We start from the raw sequence: 23695 nt of genomic DNA, 5'->3' as shown, positions 1-23695 counted from the left end.
GCCCTACGATTCTTGCCTACAAGTCACTTACTTTGTTATTGAGGAGAAATTTTTGCCTAGCAAAAATTTTAAGCCTGATAAGCGCCTTGGTTGTGAAGTTCCACTTTCTAAAAAATTTTGATTAATCGCTCATATTGGCTGTAGATACTCTCCCACTTAATTTTAAACGAATGTGGACACTTAGTGGGGGGAGGGGGTATATGGGCATCGAAAGTGGCGGACACCTGAAAATAAATTCGCTATGTAACCGTAGCCCATAAATGTCCCCATAACCTCAAGCAGATTAGTGGCCAGAGAATTTAAACAACACATTTCAAATACGTTTCTCGTAATTTCTTCTACTTTTTTGTATTTTTTTTTTGTGTTTTGAAATCCTAAGTATGCCTTCCGGTTATGTTCTCCTTAGAAAAACGGCATCCATGCTTTTGCCTGTGATAGCCAGAACTGAGATGTCTTGAGTGTTGATGGATCCAAAGATGTTTATTCAGGAGGAGGACTTTGGTAACGTCTCACCCCTAAAGATCGTATTTTATTATTGCCTTTTTAAGGGGGAGCGTCCCCTGAAGTTTATTCCTGGATACATACCTGCATGTTTTTAGTGCACTTTCTGTTTACGGATTTATGTAACTCTCTGAAAAATGTACCTCTCTGAATCTGTACCTCTCTGAAAAATTCTTGAAAGACTGGTCGTGAAAGTTAGCTCAGTATTAGTGTGCTCTTATTAATCATAACAAAGTAATAATTTCTTATCAGTCATATGAAACAGATAAGAATCATGTCGTATCTCTGTTTATAGGCTGTAAAATCAAAGCTCTACGAGCCAAAACAAATACTTACATCAAGACACCTGTGAGAGGCGAAGAACCCGTTTTTGTTGTTACTGGAAGGAAAGAAGATGTCGCTGCCGCTAAAAAAGAGATATTGTCAGCCGCTGAGCATTTTTCACAAATCAGAGCATCCAGAAGAAACAGTGCTGTCGCAGCATTAACGCAACAGCTAAGTCCCGGTGTTAGCACAACCTCACTTGTACCTCCTGCTCCACCCACCCCGGTACCTGGACATGTAACCATTCAGGTATGTTTGGTTTCTTTGTAAATAGATCTGTTCTGTAAAGGAAGTAAGACGGTTATACCTCCCTGATTGGATTTTGAAATCTCCAGCTTGTTTTACCCTCGGCTGTTAAAACAACTCTGTTTTTGTAATCTCATTAGTTCTAAAAGGTTTTTCCTCCCCGTGGTCTTATTATTTCGGTTATCCCCATCTTTATCAAGATTTATATATTTTGTAATCCATGCTCGGAATACGCTTGTCCAATTTTGATTCCCAATTTTCGGTACTTATGCATTATAGCGCTCCCACTCAAGACCAAAGTTAGGTTAACCCTAATGAAATATACCAAAATATGATGAAAATAAAATACTTTCGTAAGAAAATTATGGAAACTGCAACAAAGGATTATGGAAAGCAGGCCGCCCATATTTCTTTCTTGATTTGTTTCAAATCACGTAAAGATCACACCTTGGGATACTGGAATACAGGCATACCTTGGCATACTTCCCCCTCCTATTGGCCCTGGGATCAAATCAGGCATCTATAATCTTCAATTCCTTGGTATGTACTAGCTTATGATAATTTAATCCTTCAATAATTTTATACCAACGATTACAGCCACAAATTAACGTGGGTATTGAATCCTTCTGTCGTATGTCTTTATGTCTCTTTTTGAACATTGATGTTAATCAGTAACATTTACAAGAGTAATATCCACAAATAACGTAAAATAGAGGAATAATTGAACTTAATGAGCAGAATGACCCATCTCTGACTGGTCAGGAGAGGAGGGGGCTCCTCCAAGAAGTTTTACCCTTGGGCTGGACTAAACATGAAGGCTTTGTCGCTTGATGAATGTTGTAATTTTGGCAAGTCTTGATTTTTGGAGTTGGGAGGGGGGTAAGGACAGTTTAGTGTAGCTCATTACAATCCAATTCACGTCAAGTAGGCTTATCTTGTGTTCCAAATTTCAAGAAGATCGGTGAAGTTGTTTCAATCTCTGTATGCTCACAGGGAATTGTCTTCTGACCGGGGGGGGGGGGGTAAATTGAAAAAAACCTTCGAGGGGTATTTCTGTTAAAAAATGCCTTTTTTTAGTATTTATAATGGAACAAATTTAAGAAACGACAAATTTGTCCCATCCCTTAGATTTTGAAATGTATATCCCCCCTCCAATTTTCGTGAATTTGCGCCACTGACAGGTGCTCATCTTCAGTTTCCAAATGCCAACAAACATAAATCAAAACTTTACAAAAGCTGCTATGTTACAATATCAGTAATTTCATTTTCCTCTGGTCCTAGAAGCCATTGAACTTCGTTCAAGAAACTTGTTATGTGGTTTCCTTATTAATTGCATAATCTCAGTCGCAATATGGCAATAAAAGTTTAGGATTCTCAGCAATGAAAGATGAAAAAAAGTAAAAACTTTAATAGAGTATTTATTAAAGTTAAATTATAGCAGGTTTATTTCAACGTTTGTAACATGAGCAAATTCAAAAATTTGCTCATATGCATTTTGTTACGTTTTTGCGAGTCGGCGAACATTCCTTGGGAGGGGGGGACCCCGCTTTATCATTACCCAACGATATAGAAAAATTGTGAAAATCTAAATTGAAAGATTAGTTTTATTAATTTGTTTTCTTGTTTTTACTTCTTTACAATGGTCCAAAGATAAAAAAGAACAGCTTGCCTAAAGGGTGTGTTAGGTACATTTGTGTGCATTTTTTGTAGCATATTTGTGTTCTTTGCACTAGGCTAGCCCTAGATATTTTATGTAGATATAGGTTATTTTGAATAATAATACGTTTGTAATAATTCATAACCAATGAAGATGTCTCGAAGCAAAAAAAAAAAAAAAAAAAAATCCGTCTACTTATGAAAAATTCCGGACTTGATTTAAATAACCTTCAATTATGATTCAAGGTTTCTATTGTTCCGTTGACTGGGTTTCGATTATAATTAAAACCCAAATCTAAAACAATAAAAATATTCCAAATTTGTCTAGTTTTGCTAGCTAACTCTACCATTGGTGTAGCGTTCCGATTGGGGGAGGAGCAAGAGTGGGTCCACATCTTTGGGACAATTTGTGAAAAATGACCTGTAAAACTTGTGAAAAACTCGAACTTAAACGTGTTTTTAAACTGTATGAAAACTTATTATGGGAAATTATTTAAAAATGAATACCAACAGGAGTGGATCTTGAGCAAAATTTTGTGGATGGGGGCGATGTGACAAGGGTGCCGATGAGCAAAATCTTGGGGAGGCCAAGATAAAAAAGAGTGAAAAAACAGGGAAAAAGGAGACCAGAAAAATTTTTGGGATGCAGGGCCCCTCTGGGTCCCTTGGATCCGCCGGTTTACCAAACAGTAAAAAAGTAAAGGTGGTGTAGGCCTGCCCTAAGTCTTCAATAACATATTTATTTTCAAGCGGTAATGAAGAAAAGTTGCTTATTAGCAAAGAAGCTACTCGGTTAATTTGAAAAAGAACATCCTACGATGCATAATAAACTATACATACACATAAAAAAAAACATAAAATTAAGTTAGCAGTCCTGTTTCCGTGACCATCTGGCGGTGGAAGCTCACCGGCGGATTCTCGGCGCCCGGTGATCTTAACGTGTATCTTTTTTATACACTTACATTACCCTATGAAACTTAAAAAAAAACAGTGCTATCGTAATTTTTGCCTTATCATTGTGTAATGTAGTAGTAAAAAGTTAATTTTAAAATGTACCACTTACACTAGTCCAACTTCATGTTCGTACAAAAAAATGAACTGGCAACACAAACCAGTTTCTCGCTAATTATCATTTTCATATTTACTTAATAAACTATAATACTTTCAAAATATCGGTGGAGGGGAGGAAACTGGCCTCCTTGCATCTCCCAAATGATGCATATGACCGCTGTTAGTTTTAAATCTCATAAAATCTGCGTTAGTGTCCTATTTTCTTTGGTTCATGTAACTGACTGATACGAACTTCTATGAAGCTTTTAAATAAGATATCCTCTAAAACAATACTACGTATATGTTCGAAGGGAAGGGGTTACAAGGTGTCACTATCCAAGCAATACTTGAACTCCCAAAAGCTAGTTTATACTTCTATACAGCGTTGACTTATAGAAGGGGGATAGGGCTAGAATTGCTAGCTATTTGACTAATGGCGCCATTTCATGGAAATATAGGGGGGAGGGGGGTCGTGTTTTTAGAATCCAAGGGAGAGCCTTTTTTCAATTTTTCAATGAAAACACCCAATAAGACACTTTCAATAAAAATACAAAAAAATATCCTAATCCCCCCCCCCCTCTATTGATGCCACTGGTTTTGGCGATTCCATATTTTTGTACCTGAATATAATATAAGTGGTCCCAAATTATGGGAATGTTATTTACAAATATCATGAATTAGATTAAGAGAATTGAGGTTTACGATTTTAAAAATTAAAAATAAAGGTTTCCGTTCGTATCGAGGAAAATTATTCCTTATTTCCTTGTGAGAGAAGATTCTGGGACCTTTTGCTTAAAAGCATTTCCGCTGCGGGAAATGAATAGCCAATCCCCCTTTTCAGGCATTTTTCCAAACTTTTCCGCATAGTTCTCTAGATTCCTTGTTTCCCGTATTGATCTAGCTAGGGAACTTGTCGTTTGGAAGTGACTGTCATTCCTAAGTTTCTTTGCCTCCCTTGAGTTTTTTTAGATCATGGATCTTACCGTGATTATTTGTTTCCATATGCATATTTTTATGCAGAAATTTATTTCTGAACAGCGGACTCGTGTCTGATACTAGTAAAGAAATAGTTCAGTGAGTTAATTCAAATATTAACAAGAAACGCGTTTTTCGAATTGACGGAAAGACAAATTTTTGGAAACATCAGATAATTGAGGGACAAGGATCTGACACCCTGAGGAAAATGTCTAAGCCCTAAAATGTTTGCTTCCTAGAACGACTACATCTAGGGGGAGGGAGGTACGGGATTTGAGCCCCCTCCCCACCCCACGAAATTTTTCTCAGGGGAAGAAAAACATTTTCGTGTTTTAAAATTTTATTGTATCCCCCCTCGGAATAAAATCGAGGATGTGCCCTTGCCTCCTAGGATTCGTTCGGATTAATCTAGATGCAAAACACCCACCTCTACCCCCTCCAGTTTTTTATGTAAAATTGTCCGTGCTTGTGTTTTTTGGAATCAAACAATGCATTCAGTTGTCGTTCATTTCCCTGTTCTTTTAGTCTACGTGAATAACGGAATTCGTAAAGTTGCAGACATGGTTGTAAAAAGGGCAATTACGTTGGGTCCCTACTCCCTACGAAGATCAAAATCAAATCGAAAATCAAATTCACCTCACTAAAGTTCTTTTCCAAAATCTGTGGATTAACCTGGTAATGAACACGAGTTTATTTAAAGGAGAACCGAAGTTTGAAAAAAAAACACGTAATACTAGGGAAATTATTGAACATCGAGGGCGGGAAGGGGCTTCTGGGCCACCCTGCGCTTGCCTTAGTTAAGCTGCAAAGCCTTTGTTAAATAGGCCACACCTAAGTACTGGTGTTAGCTGGATGCAGGGCTGCAGGCGGAACAATCTTATATATGTGGCTATAATTATTAAGTCAGGAAGGAATATGAAGGGTCAGTAACCCGTTTGTTTCCATGGAGAATCTTGCTCTTCATTGTTTCTTTTTTTCGCACTTTCATTTTCAAAGTGTTGTCTTGTTCAGCTTGCAAGACATAACAATAGATTGAGTAACACAAAAAAAAAAAAAAAAAAAAAAAAAAAAAAAAAAAAAAAAAAAAAAAAAAAACTGGCCCCGTAAATTCTTCGCAGTGTTTAGTCACTTGTTCGCCAAAGAATCAGTGTTAGCAAAATGACATTGGCGAACCCTCTTCCATTACGTTTCCTCCAACCCTCACAAAATCTAGAGCCACCATGGAAGAAGTGGGGTAGCCAAGTAGCAATGCTACTTGGTAGTTTTCAAATTTGTTGGCAGATTTTGTCTGAAAATACTCATTTTTACATATGAAAATACTTTTTTCTCAAAGGAAAGCTGTCAAAACATAAGTTGTGCTACTAAAGTGTCGGCAGCTTTTGGAATTCTGTCGAATTCTGCTACTGGCAGTTTTGGAATTTTGTCCATACTTTTTCTAGAGATGGTGTTTTCTTTTTGATAATTCAAATTTGCCCAAATCTCGGGCGTCAATAGCACCGTTTTGTTAAAAACAAAGGTTTCTTTTCTCTCCATACCTGGAATTCATTAAACTTGAAAGTCGACTTAATTTTCGGTTATAAGCAAAAAAAACATGAATTAATTCAGCTTAAAGTGCCTAAACAATTGACTATCATATCCTTAATCAAATAGAACTGAAAAAAGTTGCCACAGAAAGAACTAGACTTCCAAATTCAAATTTGGCACGCTTAAATATACAGAATAAATTTGAAAAAAAAATGCAAAGGAGAATTAATATTATTATCTACTCTCAATCCATATTCCAGATCTTACGGATGATGGGGGTCTTTGGACCCGTTTCTCTTTAAAAACTCAATATTGTCCCACAATCTCGTATATTTTCTGTCATTAGCCCATTTCTGTTTTTTTAGAATCCCGAAATATTGTGCTTCCTTAAAAAATGACTACGTACGCGCCCGTCCTCTTTTCAAGGGGGATTAGGCTGTATTCAGCGGAGGGGTTAGGAAGTTATCCCCCCTGGAATGTCTGTCTGATTCGTAAAAACGTAATAAAATACATAAAAAGACATTTTGATGCATGTCTAAGTCCCTCCCCCGAAACTAAAACCTGGATACGGCCCTGGAGTAAGCCTATGATTACAGTCCCACGGCATCCACATAGTTGTTGTTTATGGACGCTATTCAAAATCCTTGACAGTTTTGCCGTCAAATTTAGGTTTCAGCACTTGTGTATAAACAATTATTAAGAGCAAGAAGGTCTTTGAACTCCATATGGGACAGATTTAGTTAGTGATTGAAAGCAAAGGGGTGTGTTCATTTAGGGTTGGTTTCATTGACTATTTCTCGGTATTGGAAGGATGACCTGATTTTTACATTGCAAAATTTCCCTGTCGTTTTTGCAGTTGTGTCCATAATTAAACACTGCGGAGATAAAGGATAAAGGATAGTAGCCCGGGAGATTTGTAGCCGCTAGACAATTGAAAAACAGTTGCTAAAAAAACGCACATTTTCATATTTTTTCTCTCCATGAGGAATATATTCTGATCTCCCCTCCCTACGAGTCAAAGCTTTGAGCATGTAAATTTTATGTTGATCTGCATGCACGTACAAAAAGACTTGGTTTTGAAACCACCTCACTCCAATATTAAAAAAAAATTGTAAATTTACATTTATTAATAAACTTAAATTTCTGCGGAAATTTCATCTCTTCACACGAAAACAGTTCATGTGTATGTGCCTGTTGACTTGCAATTTAATAGCAATGCATCGCCCAAAGTTTTGTGAAGTCCTTGGTTTTTTTTCCGGTTGAAAAAGCCAGAGTATTTTCCTGCAAGGGGGGGGGGTATGGCTGGAAAAGGGTGCTATTTTCGCACATCATGTTTCATAGTACCGTCACCCGATGATATGTCACTAGTCTAGACAATTTTCCTACTTTGCATATAAGTATATATTGTGCATTCTCTCAAAGCAACTAAGAGGATATCCCTTAACTGGGATAAACTGCGGGTAGGGCGACCCGGGTGGTGACGAGCACGTTGAAAACAATTCCGCTTGACGTATTCTTGATGGGGAGCCCTCTGCTGTAGTTACCCAACAAGCAGCACCACACTGAGTAGGTTGGATCAGCTCTACCAGGTATGAGTTCCGACAGCTCCGTCGATGGAGCATGCTGTATGTATTTTGAAAGTTTTGACAAATCTGCCATGGTATGGGTGTCTGTCACGGTAGGGACAGACTAGTAAAATGCTTGCCGTGTGTTGCGACTGTTTGCTGGGCTTGTGATTCGATAAAGAGGAGTAATAATGATCTCAATTTACTTCTAAAAGAAAAAGATCATTGAATTATTGTTGACCTCTCTTTAAAGGTGAAGAAGCCTGGATGATGTTTCGTAGTTCTTGCTTTGAAAATGAGTACCACTTTAGCTTGGATCTGCGTTTCAATTAACTAGCCGACTCTTCAGTCCCAGGTCAGTCTGAAGCTTCAAATGAAACCTAATTTGCATGGCCCTTCTTTGGGATTGTATTTTTAATCAAACATCAAAAGTGTGAGATTGATTCACAAGATGTCCTCTAAATCATTGGTAAACACCAAAGAGAGAGCCAGATATAAAATATCCCCTTGAGGCATTCTGGCTAGCACTGGGTATTGATTCCAATGAAACTTTCACGAACAACACTTTCATGGCTGCTGGGGATGGAAATCCGAAACATCAATTATGTAGCCCTGGAATTTGAAAAAAAGACAAGAATGCAGAATACAATCAGAAGCTAAAACATTATTAGAGAATAGAAGGGGAGTATCATATGCCTGATAAAAAATTCAATAGAATCCTGGATACATGCAATCAGACAATCTTGAGCAGATCATTTTCTTCTAAAACCGCATGGATTCTAAACTAGCAGTGTATTTTCTAACGCAGGAAAGTAGGCTGATTGGTCGGTACGATCCCAAGTTAGTTGGACCTGTATCATCTTAAGAGACTGGCACAATATGAACGATCTTCGAAGCGTTTGGAAAAGTTCCGTCAACACAGCGCTTTTAAAGAGAAACTAGCGGAATAGCCGGTGTAGAGACAGATGTTTTGAGGGTATGATCTGGACGTTCCGAGGGTATGATGAGGACTGTTCCGAGGGTATGATGAGGACTGTTCCGAGATACATGATCACGAATCTTGTCGGACTCGGAACCCGCATCTCCAGTAACGTCAAATTTTATGTGTTGTCTTTTTGTGCTTACTTGGTGTTTAATTGGTGTTTGCATCCGTGTAAGGTGAAAAAATAGGAGGGATGATTTAACCATTATATTGTAATGGCTTTAGTGAAAGTATCCGCCTTTTCCAGGCCAGAGTGACATTAGGATCGGTAAGTAGCGAGGTGATGTGGATTTATGACGGAAGAGCTTATATGACGACTCTCCACCCCTGCTTTGGAGGTGAACTTTTTACTAAGTGCCTTATCCCTTGAATTTATGGACTCTATCCATAAAAGCTGTAATTTTGGAATCTCCATTTCTAAATTTGCCCCTGGGATTCGCAGCCACGGAAATACGAAATGAAACTACATAAGCTCATTTTTCTCAGGTATGGTTTAGGCTCTAGACAACTAAATCTCTGAAAGGGTACAAATCCAAGTATCCAAAACAAAAGCAAACTGCAGACTGTGCCATAAAGGGGTGGCAGTCAGCTGCTAGCGTAACCTGCCTAAAACACCCAAGCTCTATGAGCAGAGGGTATCACACGCTGAATGGGTAGTAAGCCTAGTACAACAGCAGACAAAAAGAAACTGCGAATTATGGCATAAAGGGGTAGGAGTGACTGAAATTGGATGCTGCTCCCTGAAATCTTAGCTGGAGCCAGCCACTATATACAAATAATGTTAATTACATTTTCCCAGTACTGTAAAATATGTATATTAGCTGTCCACTAAGGAGGCGGAGGAGAGCTTCGCCCAGTATATCTTCTTGCGCGTCACCATTGTCTGATGCATAACAAACTATTTACATCTTAATTATGTGGATTCTAGATATATATTTTATATATACAATATCATTACTAGCCAAAATGTTTGAGGGGAGGGGACAAGAGATTTTACCGACTGTTTTTTGTTAGTAATTAGCATAATGTTCGTCTCGAACACGATACGCAAAATCACTGCGCGAGTCGGAAATACCACTGCATTAACCAAGCGAGATTTAGATTTCGGTACATATCATGTTACTGTTTTAATGCTGATTATTTAAATGAAAAGTTGTGGCACCATCTGTAAAATCATGACAGGAGTCGGTAAAGCTGTTGCGTTTACCGATCAATTTCGAATTTTCTGTAGATGACATGTCAGTATTTTCGTGGTCTTTATTGAATCGAACAAAGAATTTTAGTGGCGTCGGAAGGATCGTGGCGCGAAGCGTGACGACTTTATCGAATTTACCGAGTGATTAAAAATATTGGGGGGGTCCCCCTCCCCCAATATGTGACGGACCTGTGTGTGTACTAGAAAATTTTCTTTTCTATTTAGAAAAAGAAAAATATATCACTAGAAAAATTGTTTGTTTTGGGTTTATTTGTCTATTTGGGACAGATTTTCTGGATTAAAATTGAAATTAGTTCAGTTTAGTAATTTCCTAGAAAAGATTTCTATGGATCGAATTTCTAAGGAATTGAATTTTAACTGAAATCACACCAGGTGTGGTTAAGCCTACTTAAGCAGCATACTTAGAATAATTTACGATACTGCTAGGGGTTGATTACTCCACCACCTGGTACACATCTTGCATGGTTCCCCTGTTCCACCGTGCTTGCCACACTCCACATTATGCTTCTTTGTGCTACGTATGGTTTACTTCTTGCCAAACATGACCTACTTCCGCCACGTGTGACGTGAGCTATCTGGTGTACATTTTTAAAGTGACCAACCCCTTTTGATTAGGTGCTTATTATCGACAATTTTATCTGAGATAAGTCCTTCAATTGAGAATCAATAAAAACTGAGTCATTCCGCCAGTTTGGCAATATTAGGCCATTACTGTAGTATTAGCTATTATTCTTTATTGGTAACAAAGTACAACGCTTCCTTGCATGGTTCTAGAGATTGGTTTTCGTACATTGAATGGAGAAGTATGGCAGTTATTCATCAGGAAGTGTTTAATCGATATTAACACTGTATGCTTAGAATCTAGCCAGTGCTTTCATTTAGTGTGTTGAGAGAAGGAATGTGTTTAAGGAGAACAAACAGGGGCAATTTTCAATAAATTAATGTACTTTATGTTTGCTAATCCACATTTAACTGTCTTTTATTGACTTAATAGGTAGTAATATCTTCATGGAAATGAACATAATTTAGTTTTAAATAGATCCGAAGACAAAAGGGGGGCAATACTCAAGGGCGTAGGTTTCAAAGGGATTTTTTGTATTATCATCTTTTTCCTAGGGAGCCACTGCACTTCCCAAAGGGAATTTTCGAAAAAAGAATTCGTATTTCCTAGATGTGAGCTTGAAACCTCTGCTACAGGGTTCTCAGATCCATTGAATTTAATAATATAACTTGTATTGAGACTTTATTATTTTTTAGGGTGTTTTCTCGTGTGTGAGGGGCCTTTGTGGCCTGAGCAATAGATTTGCCTTCTATCGCTACCCCAGCTTCCAATTCGCAATTACATAATTCCCCCATAGTCTCCTATATTTTTTATGGTTTTTCTGTTTTAATTTTATCCCCCCCCCGCTCTTGAAACAAAGTCATGGGAACTTACCTATCTTTGTGTTTAAGAATGTACACTACTCGACTATTTTGGAACTCGAGAACGCGTAACAACCCAATTTTTATTCTACATTTCATTCCCCATGTCGAAAAGGAATTGTTCAGCTGTGTTGTTCATTTTTTCCAATTACGTTGAAATCTGAGGATAAGCCGTCTTTTTCACGCCAACAGCATTCCTGTTCTCTCCACGCGTAATGACTGAATCTTGGAGCAGATTAAGAAAAGAATATCTCCCTCTTCCCTTTATAATTGCTGTGAAAAGAAGAAGAAAATGGATATCTATTAGTATACTTTAATTCACTTATCCCGAAAATTCAGAACATCAACCATTTCTAACTAAAGCTACATTAAACCTAAGAAGAGTAGAAATAAATTAGTAGTAGACACATTCGCAAGTAGTCTCGTAGTCGCAGTTGCAATCGCAAGAAGTCGCGTTCACAGTCAGTAGTTGCAGTCGCGGTCAGTCACAAGTAGTCGCAATCGTAAGTAGTTGCAGTCTCAACCAGTCACTTTAAATGGGTTTCTGTAATTGAGAACATTATTTTATTAATTTTACGGCCTAAAATTTTGGTAATTTATCTTTACGGTGAAAATCATAGATTAAGCTCTTGTTCCAATAACACTCTTAGGGCACTTACAATACCAGTTGTGATTAGGCAGCATTTGATCAGGGTTGTCAACTATGTCCCGAATGTGTCTGTCTACGCTTGAAATATGTCATTTTTCAGAAAATAATATTTGTGTTTCGGCGTCAGTTATCGAATGTAACAATTTAAAAATGGTGGCTTTGAGGTTAGAAATAAGTTACTGAAGATTATGAATAAGATTTTTGAAAAACGAGAAGTACCTAGCGATTTTAGGAAAACCTCAATTAAACCCACTGTTTAAGAAAGGTGATAAGAGTGAGTGTGGTAATTATTGAGGCATTCGTCTGGTCTCTGTAGGTAGCAAATTACTTGGTAATATGATACTTTTTATGCTCAGAAATGCTGTAGACAAAGTTGTAAGAGAAAAACAGTGCGGTTTTAGAAAAGGCTGTGTCGACCAAATTTTTACTCTTAGATTAATCATAGAGAAATGCCTGAGCTATCAAACATATTTGGTTCTCAGTTTCATAGATTATGAGCAAGCGTTCGATTCTGCTCATAGAAGAGCTTTAGCAAAGATCTTATCCTTGTATGGTATACCAGACAAATACATTAAAGGAATTAGTGCTATGTACGAGAATAACACGGCTGTGGTCAAGGTAGGAAATGAGGCTAGCAACTAGTTTTGAATTAAATCAGGAGTTAAGCAGGATTTTGTTCTATCCCCCTTTGCATGGATCACTTTGATGGATTTTGTCTTAAGGAACACAGGAAAGGCAATGGAAGACCATGGAATCAAATGAAGAGGAAAAAATCTCGTGGAGGTAGATTATTTTGATAATTTAAGCATCCTAAATGAAAGTATGAGGAACCTGAATGAACTTTTAGAGGTTTTGCGAGTTCAGGGAGATAGGGTTGATTTAAAAATTAATGTTAAGAAGACTAAGTCACTAAGGCTAGGAACAAGTGAAGGTGAAAAGGTAATGCTGGGTAACGAAAAGATTGATCAGGTGGACGGCTCCACTTACTTTGGTAGTAGTATTAGTAAAGACAGTGAGAGCAGTGACTATGTCAAAAACAGAATAGTCAAGGCTCAGGATGTTTTTTTACAATTAAAAAAAGTTTGGAAAAATAGGAAGATCAGTCTGCAAGATCATCTGCAAGATTAGAATTTTGGAAGCTGCACTGACGACAGTAGTCTGAAGCATGGGCGCTCCGAAAAGCGGTTGAAGATTAGCTAGATGTTTTCCAAAGAAATTGTCTACGGATTGTTCTGGATACCCGGCTGACTGACTGTATTTCAAACACTAGGCTGTACGAAAAGTGTGGTTCAATCCCGCTTTCTTAGGCTATAATGAGAGAAAGGTTGAGATGGCTAGGGCACGTTTTGCGGAGGAAGGTTGAGATATTGCCGAAGATTGCTCTTTTCGGCCAACTGTCTAGGGCTAAACGGAAAGCAGGTCGTCCGTGGTTGGGGGGGAGTATGTCATAAAGAAAGATTTGAAGGAAATGAGAACTTCCAGGGAGGGTGTAAAGTGGGAAGCTTTGAACTGGGATGAAGGAGGAGCGTGCGTAGCTGTGTTGGCCTCAGGTGGCTTGGTGTTGCGGTGAGCTCTTAGTGGTAGTAGTAGTAGTAGTAGTAGTAGTAGTTTAATAGCGAAAACTACAACTGGCAGTAAAAAGTGCTAAACAGCTTATACTTTCTTATGAGTTTTAAAAATATAATTGCAGTACCTACTCTAAAAGTAGTATTTGCTTGTACTAGAATCCGCGGCATCTACACACTATTCAAATCATGTTCATTTTATCTGCTTTCGTAAGGCTTCTCGTACGCTCAAAGTTTATTCTCCAAACATTTCGTAGACCTTACTTAAATACTGCTGAGAAACAACATTAATGTACTCTTGACTTAATCAGGGTTTAGCAGCACATAATTTATATGCAAAACCTGAGTACACACTAGAAAAGAAACCAAGTAACTGCCGCCCTCAATTGTGACATGATTCTTAAAAAAAATGTTTTGCGTATTACTCCCAGAACTCTTGTTTGTTAATACATAGACCATGTTTGGGGAAGGGGATACTCCGATGAGATTTTATGGGGAAGCTTGTATTGTTCTTGCAATTGAAAGACAGCAAGGACTGATAGTATTCAGTGGAAGATTGAAACAATCTTTCCATAGTTGTAGAAATACGACGGTCGTCCGAGCAGTATGGAAGGGACTAGAGAATCTCTTTCAAGGATTGAGGGATTGAATTCAAATGCATTTTTAAACAACAATTTTGCGTGAAATGTAGGGGTTATTAGAACGGATTGTTAGAACCGCCCCCCCTCATATGCATGCATGGCTACGCCCTAAACAATGACTGTTAAGAGTTAAAATTCTTTGTTTCATGTTAAAAATAATGCCTAATATTTTAACGGGATTAAAAGCATGACTTTTTAAAGCTTAAGGCATTTCTTCCTGTGCCAAAATGCACAGACTGAACCGCTTAGTCCATTGCCTTTTTGATTACGTAGTCGTGGTTTTGGGAGTGTCAAGAAATACCTCTCGATGAATTTAAATAGTGCAACGCTCGGTAGATTAGGCAAGCAATCTGAACCTTAGAAAAGCCTGCCAACAATCCATTATTTCATATCCTGGCGTGAGTTAGCTATATTAATGCGCTTTCACTGTTTTATTTTTGTCATATATTGTCTAAATTTCGACCACCTAACCAACCCTAGATGAAAAGAGGCTTATCAAGAGAAAGAGAGAGAGATTCAACCTCTATGATAAAGAGGTTTAAAAAAGAGCATTTGACTTTTGTTCTTTTGCGTGATTTTTCTTTTTTTTAGTTTTATTTATTGGTGACTGACAAAATCTACGTTTCGAATTTTTAGGCGGATTACAAAATTTATTTTTGACAAGTGTTGATGGTTAGTCCTTTTTTTCTAAAAAAACTACCTTGAAATTCAACCCATTGAGTAATATTTTTCTTTTTTAAGATTCACTCAGTGCCAAAACTCATCTAAACATTTTATTTTGAGGTCACACTAACTAGGTTTATTGAAAGCATATATATATATATATATATATATATATATATATATATATATATATATATATATATATATATATATATATATATATATATATATATATATATATATATATATATATATATATATATATATATATATATATATATATATATATATATATATATATATATATATATATATATATATATATATATATATATATATATATATATATATATATATATATATATATATGGATGTCAAAAAATTGACAGATACAATTAAGTCTTTGATAAGCTGGGGGCTTCTAAAAGGCATGTGCCCCCTTCCTAGATTTTTGTTTGTCATAAGCGTTGGAAATGCCTTTCTTAGGGTAGCATTTTAATTGAAAATTGTCTTTACTGTATTTTAATTGAAAAAGCGACAAATTTGCCTCCCCCATTGGTTTTGAAAAAAATATTTTCCCCTTCCGCCTAAATTTTCAAGAATTTACCCTTCATACGGTACATACGGTACTAGAGATTAATACATAGACTTTCAAATTGGGTCCCGGAGCGTGTTCTGAGGGCTTTTAATTAGCTAAACAAACAATTAAAGTTTTAACTAGAATATACTATGTATTGTGAGTGTTTCTTCTAAACTTCAGTCATGCAATTCGTCTTGCTTCTTGGTAAGAATTTCCATGTGGGGAAATGGCACAGAAAGTGCCTTATCCAAGGGGGTTAGGTGGTTTGACCCCCCCCCCCCTGAAAAGTCTGTCCGATTCTTGAAAACTTAAAATATGAATACAAACAAATTTTTGATGTTTTTTTTAAAGGTTTTTTTGTTCCAATCTCCCCAAATAATTTTTTTGTATCCTCCCCCCTCTCAAAAAACCTTAATTCTATACTGGGCACAAATCTCGAAATACTAAGGGGAAACTTCAAAGATTTCTCGCTTGCGTTCCTGACCTTATGCACACTCGCTAATGATTCAATATCTTATTTGTTTTATTTTGAAAGAATATAGAAATCCGAAAACTTTTTTTTTTGTTTCATTTCCAGGGTTGACTCCGAAAGATTTCAGTTATTAATTGTCGTAAATTTACCAAATTCAAATCATCTTTCCGTCTATGGATGAAAGAGTGGCAGTTACAAAAACAAATGCCAGAAACGTGATAACGTTAAGTTACATAGCGAATTGGTTGCTTTTGTTCAAGTTATTTTATCAACAAAGAAATAACAGGTTAACTATTATTTCTCATTTCAGTCAGTCACGATTGTTATGATGTTCATTTATTCACATCCTCTCAGTGAGAATTCCTACTATTAAACATTGAAACCTCTCACTCTCCCTTTATTAAGAAAACAATATAAAAGTGAGTCGTAATTGGTATGAGTAGGCCAAAAACAGTTCATAAAAATTTAATCCTCTCACTATTACTAATGCAAACTGATTTCAGAGTTCATCTGCACAGGGCCGGCAAATTGGCGGACAATCCTCGTCCATTCCATTTTTCTTAAAGACTCTGCTTTTACCGCCATCTCCCAAAACCTCAAAAAGTTCAACCATTTTTGGTTTTATATCTCCAAAGAAACGTAAGGTTACATTCCTTTCTCTCGCCATCTTGTGATCTGTTTAGTAGTTAATTCAAATTAGACGATCTTCTGGCATTTAAAGCACCTAAGATCAAAAATATTTTCCTTTTTTTGTGATTTGCAACTTAACGTTACCTATCTAACGTTATGTCAGGTGAAGAGGGCTCTAAAATGATCAATTTTGATTTTGCAACGCATCGAAAGATTCAGCCAGATACCGCCCCACACTTGGCTGAGATGCATTCCAAAAATTGACACTGGAGTTGAAAAAGAATTCGTAAATGTTTGTAGTTAGAATATCGGAATTTCCTCAAATTTAAATGATGGGTCGCATTCGCTTTCGGGAATAAGCAGAATAGAGGCTTTTTGCCTCCTATATTCGAGTTTCGTTACACCCTTTTCCAGTTATTCCGCTTTTTTTCGCCTATTTTAGTTGTGCAGTTCTCCATGAGCAGTTATTTTACTGTCACATCAAATGCTGCCGCCCAAAATTTTTATGGCACTTGGTATTAACCAAGTGACATATAGCAGTCGCCAATTCTGTCGGTCTGTCGGTCCCGGTTTTGCTACTTTAGGCACTTCCAGGTAAGCTAGGACGATGAAATTTGGCAAGCGTATCAGGGACCGGACCAGATTACATTAGAAATAGTCATTTTCCCGATTTGACCATCTGGGAGGGAGTGGGGGCCCGGTTAATTCGCAAAAAATAGAAAAAATGAAGTATTTTTAACTTATGAGCGGGTGATTGGATCTTAATGAAATTTGATGTTCGGAATGATATTGTGTCTCAGAGCTCTTATTTTAAATCCCGACTGGGTCTGATGACATTGGGGGGAGTTGGAGGGGGGAAACCTAAAATCTTGGAAAACACTTAGAGTAGAGGGATCGGGATGAAACTTGATGGGAAAAATAAGCGCAAGTCCCAGATACATGATTGACATAATCGGAACTGGTTTGCTCTCTTTGGGGTAGTTGGGGGGGGGGAGTAATTTTTAAAAATTAGAAAAATGGGGTATTTTCAACTTACGAACGGGTGATCGGATCTCAATGAAATTTGATGTTTAGAAGGATATCGTGTCTTAGAGCTCTTATTTTAAATCCCGACCGGATCTGGTGATGGGGGCGGGGAGTTGGGAGGGGGAAACCCAAAACTTGGAAAATACTTAGAGTGGAGGGATCGGGATGAAACATGGTGGGAAAAATAAACACAAGTCCTAGATAGATGATTGACATAAACGGAATGGATCCGCTCTCTTTTGGGTAGTTGTGGGGGGGGGGGGGGTATTTCTGAAAAAATAAAAAAAAATGAGGTATTTTTAACTTACGAACCGGTGATCGGATCTCAATGAAATTTGATATTTAGAAGGATATCATGGCTCAGAGCTCTTATTTTAAACCCGACCGGATCTGGTGACATTTGGGGGGGGGAGTTGGGAGGGAGAAACCTAAAAATTGGAAAACACTTGGAGTGGAGGGATCGGGATGAAACTTGGTGGAAAAAAAACACGAGTCCTAGATACATGATTGACATAACCAGAACGGATCCGCTCTCTTTGGGGTAGTTGGGGGGGGGGGGTTAATTCTGAAAAATTAGAAAAAATGAGGTATTTTTAACTTACGAACGGGTGATTGGATCTCCATGAAATTTGATTTTTAGAAGGATATCGTGTCTCAAAGCTCTTATTTTAAATCTTGACCGGATCTGGTGACATTGGGGGAAGTTTGGGGTGGGGAGACCACCCCAAACTTCCCTTAAACTTCTTAAATTGGAGGGATTGGGATGAAACTTGGTTGGAAAAATAAGCAGAAGTCTTGCATACGTGATTTACATAATTGGAACGGATCCACTTAATTGCGGGGGGGGGGGGTAATTCTGAAAAATAAGAAAAATGACGTATTTTTAACTTACGAAGTAGTGATCGGATCTTAATGAAACTTCATATTTAGAAGGACCTCGTAACTCCGATATCTTATTTTAAATCTCAACCGGATCAAGCGTAATTGGGGGGGGGGGCAGTTGGGGGGGACCGGAAATCTTAGAAAATACTTAAAGCGGTGAGATCAGGATGAAACTGGATGGGAAGAATAGAAACCTGTCTAAGATACGAGACTGACATAACTGGACCGGATCTGCTCTCTTTGGTGGAATTGGGGGGGGGGGTAATTTTGAAAAGTGAGGTATTTGTAACTTACGAAAGGGTGGCCAGATCTTAATGAAATTTGATATTTAGAAGGATCTTGTGCTTTAAAGTTCTAATTTCAAATTCCGACCAGATCCTGTGACATTCGGGGGAGTTGGAGGGGGGAACCGGAATTCTTGGAAAACATTAAAATTGGAGTATTTATATCTTACGAATAGATGATCGAATCGTAATGAAATTTGATTTTTAGAAGGAATTCATGTCTCAGAGCTCTTATTTCAAATCCCGACCAGATCTTTTGACATTGTGGGGATTTGGAGGGGGAAATCTTGGAAAAACACTTGGAGTGTAGGAATCGGGATGAAGCTTGGTGGATAGAATCGTACTGGATTCGCTCTCTTTGGGGGAGTTGGGGGGAGGGGTTCAGTGATTTTGCAAGTTCGGTGCTTCTGGACGTGCTAGGGCGATGAAAATTGGTAGGCGTGTCAGGGAGCTGCACAATTTGACTTGATAAAGTCGTTTTCCCAGATTCGACCATCTGGGGGGCAAAAGGGGGAGGAAAAATTAGAAAAAATTAGGTATTTATAACTTACGAGTGGGTGATCGGATCTTAATGAATTTTGATATTTAGAAGGACTTTGTGACTCAGAGCTCTTATTTTAAATCTTGACCGGCATTAAGGCTCTTATTTTCCTTTTTAAATCAATCTATTGATTCATAGAATTTTGTTAGAGCTCATACCATATGATCTCTTGGCTCTTAGCTCCTCTCGCCTCGTCACAAGTGCCATATGAGCTCTTAGGTCTTGTTTTGTATTATATTAGAAAATTTTAAACAAATGCTATATTTTGCATTTCTTTAAAATTCTAAAATTATGTGTGTGTATTTTGTCATGTGGTTTTTCGAATAATTTATTTGGTTTTTATGGCACTTGGTATTAACCAAGTGACATAATAGCAATCGCAAATTCTGAAAAATTAGAAAAAATGAGGTATTTTTAACTTACGAACAGGTGATCGGATCTCAATGAAATTTGATATTTAGAAAGATATCGTGGCTCAGAGCTCTTATTTAAAGCCCGACCGGATCTGGTGACATTGGGGAGGAGTTGGGAGGGGGAAACCTAAAACTTGGAAAACACTTAGAGTGGAGGGATCGGGATGAAACTTGGTGGGAAAAATAAGCACAGGTCCTAGATACATGATTGACATAACCGGAACGGATCCGCTCTCTTTGGGGTAGTTGGGGGAGGGATTAACTCTGGAAAATCAGAAAAGAGGTATTTTAACTTACGAACGGGTGATCGGATCTCAATGAAATTTGATATTTAAAAGGATATCGTGTCTCGAAGCTCTTATTTTAAATCCTGACCGGATCTGGTGATATTGGGGGAAGTTTGGGGTGGGGGAACCTAAAATCATGGAAAACGCTTAGATTCGAGGGATCGGGATGAAACTTGGTGGGAAAAATAAACAGAAGTCTTACATACGTGATTTACATAATTGGAACGGATCCGCTCTATTGGGGGGGGGGGGTAATTCTGAAAAATAAGAAAAAATGACGTATTTTTAACTTACGAAGGAGTGACCGGATCTTCATGAAACTTCATATTTAGAAGGACCTCGTAACTCAGATCTCTTATTTTAAATCTCAACCGGATCAAGCGTAATTGGGGTGGGGGCAGTTTGGGGAACCGCAAATCTTAGAAAATACTTAAAGCGGTGAGATCAGGATGAAACTGGATGGGAAGAATAGAAACCTGTCTAAGATACGTGACTGACATAACCGGACCGGATCTGCTCTCTTTGGTGGAATTGGGGGGGGGGGGTAATTTTGAAAATTGAGGTATTTGTAACTTACGAAAGGGTGACCAGATCTTAATGAAATTTGATATTTAGAAGGATCTTGTGCTTTAAAGTTCCAATTTTAAATTCCGACCAGATCCTGTGATATTGGGGGGAGTTGGAGGGGGAAACCGGAATTCTTTGAAAATGTGAAAATTGGGGTATTTTTATCTTACGAATCGGTGATCGGATCTTAATGAAATTTGATTTTTAGAACGAATTCATGTCTCAGAGCTCTTATTTCAAATCCCGACCAGATCTTTTGACATTGGGGGAGTTGGAGGGGAAAATTTTGAAAAAACACTTGGAGTGGAGGAATCGGGATGAAGCTTGGTGGATAGAATAAACAAATTTCCTTGATAGGTGATTGACAGAATCGTACTGGATTCACTCTCTTTGGGGGATTTGGGGGGAGGGGTTCAGTGATTTGGCGAGTTTGGTGCTTCTGGACGTGCTAGGACGATGAAAATTGGTAGGCGTGTCAAGGAGCTACACAATTTGACTTGATAAAGTCGTTTTCCCAGATTCGACCATCTGGGGGGCTAAAGGGAGAGGAAAAATTAGGTATTAATAACTTACGAGTGAGTGATCGGATCTTAATAAATTTTGATATTTAGAAGGACATCGTGACTCAGAGCTCTTATTTTAAATCTTGACCGACATTAAGCCTCTTATTTTCCTTTTTAAATTAATCTATTGATTCATAGAATTTTATTAGAACTCATACCATATGATATCTTGGCTCTTAGCTCTTCTCGCCTCGTCGCAAGTGCCATATGAGCTCTTAGTTCTTGTTATTTTTGTGGCTATCTCTTGTATGGACATTTTTTGACGTAAGAGCTGTCAAGCAGGTGTGCATAATTTGAGTGGGGGGAGGATCAAAGCAGGAAAAAAAACGGCGAACTTGATTGAAACTATATTAAATTGAGCAGACAATCGTGATAAATATTGTATCATGCACATCCAAGGTCGTATCCAGGGGGTGGGGGTTTTGACCCCCCCCCCCCCCCCCGAAATTTTGGTGCGATATAAACAAATGTTTTAATTTATTTTCTAGAGCTTTTTTGCAGCCCCCCCCCTCAAGAAAATCCTGGACACGCCTGTATGCACATCAACTGTCAGGTATTTATGCGACAGTCGTGGTATACAAAGTCAGTTGCCTAGTAATGCTCTCTCGTCCTGTTAGTCTTTTGATATACTAAAAACGAAAGTTAATCGAAATACACTTGCATAAGTGAAGGGAAAACAAGCGAAGAAAAAGAATATACTATAATCTTTTGAATGATTTTTTTTTTTAAATGAAAGCATATTTTATGCTTAAGCTTTTTATCCGAGAAACTACTGATGAGTGGAAAAGTTTTTCCCTTATTGAAAGCAGAGCTCCTGAAATGGGAAATCTTTATTAGCAAGGCAAGCTCAAGGAAGAGGCTTATGGTTTGTTTTGCATTTGGAAACTTGTGATTAGAAAGTTTTGGAGAAGTTGGGTCATATATTTACTTTGAGGTTGATAATTTGATGGGGGATATGAGACGTTTTTGTAAACGCAATAAAGATAAGACATAAAAACAACTTTCCCGGATTAAAATTAAATTCTAAAAGCGAACCCTTAGGGGAGTATTTAGAATTTTTCCTGAAGAAGCTCAAGTATTGTACATTGTGAGGCCCACTTTTCTTGAGTTTCTGATGAATGCCCATTCAAATAAATTTTAGCCCCTTCCCGCCTTCTCCACTTTCATCAAACAGTTCGTGGTAACGAACTGTAAGTAAGGAGTGACCAGGCTCAATAATAATCGAAATTTTTAAGAAACCAAATTTTGATACCAATAGATATATCCAAAGTTTTATGCTGATTTCAAATATAAAAGTTTCATAAAGTTTTGCCTTAAATGATTTGCCTGGTTTTCGAAAAAAGGGGTAAACATCCCCTAAGAGTCATAGAATATTAATGAAAATCACACTATCAGATTCAGTATATCAGAGAACCCTATTGTAAAGGTTTCAAGCTTCTATCTGAAAAAAAATGTGGAATTTGTACTTTTTTCAAAAAAGAAAGGTAACGGATGTGTGTTTATTTGTTTTTGTTGTTTTTTGTTGTTATTTTTTTCTAGGGGTGATCGCATCCACCCAGTGGTCTTAGAATATCGTAAGAGGACTCATTATAATGGAAATTAAAAGTTATAGTGCCCTTTTTAAGTGACTGAAAAGATTGGAGGGGAACTAAGCCCCTCCCCTACAACTTTTATCCCCAAAACCGTCCGATTAAAATTTTGAAATGGCCATTTTGTTAATCTTAGTTAAAAGGTTCAGTAACTACGCTTTTGGATGTAGCATGACCCCCCCCCCACACACAGCCCCAGAAGAAAGGTATTGAAGTTATAACAATTGCCCATTGTTTACGCATAATATTGGTTATTGGGAAGCATACATAAATTTTAGGGTAGGAACACGGATTTTCTGTTGCTTTTTTTTACAGGGGAACTTTCTATAGGAAAGAAGTTTCCAGGGGTGAACTTGTCAGAGGGAATTATACAATTGGGGAATTTGCAAGAATTCCTATCCAAATTTTTTTATATTTCTTGCTTTCGCTTTTCCATCTCAATTTTACATGTGGAGTTGTTAAGGGTAATTGTCCTGGGTAAATTTTCACCGGGATCGAATATGGAGATGGTATTTCTCCGTTGAGGTGAAATACCATCACCTCATTTTTCAGTTGAAAAAGATTTCCTGGAAATATTTAAAAAATGATCGGAAATTAAATTTAAAAAACAAGTTTTTTCAACTGAATGTAAGAAGCAACATTAAAACTTAAAATGGACAGAAATTATTACGTATATGAAGCGGGTTGCCTCTATCTCAACACCTCGCTCTTTACGCTAAAGTTTGAGTTTTATTCCGATTCTTTGAGAACAACTCCTGAAACACAAGGGCCATTTCTCAATCTGATCTACCTAGACAGGTTTGTATTTTTCTTAGTCCGTAATCTATCACCCTTGTGTGAGGTAATGAAGTTTGAACCTGTGCCTTCTAGCCTTGCTTGTTT

General features: G+C 37.6%; 1 protein-coding gene across 1 annotated transcript in view; it reads left to right on the top strand.

Moving 5' to 3' along the window:
• LOC136041930 (RNA-binding protein MEX3B-like) overlaps positions 1-23695 on the top strand; it is a 71461-nt gene that overhangs the window by 17628 nt on the left and 30138 nt on the right. The window contains exon 2 of the mRNA XM_065726725.1: positions 797-1074. Within this exon, the coding sequence (XP_065582797.1) occupies positions 797-1074 (278 nt within the window). The remainder of the gene's footprint in view (positions 1-796; positions 1075-23695) is intronic.

The sequence above is a fragment of the Artemia franciscana genome, unplaced genomic scaffold (genome assembly GCF_032884065.1).
Source record: "Artemia franciscana unplaced genomic scaffold, ASM3288406v1 PGA_scaffold_50, whole genome shotgun sequence".
Taxonomy (NCBI): Eukaryota; Metazoa; Arthropoda; class Branchiopoda; order Anostraca; family Artemiidae; genus Artemia; species Artemia franciscana.
Note: the sequence above shows the minus strand (reverse complement) of the source record. Positions and strands in the feature narration are given on the sequence as shown.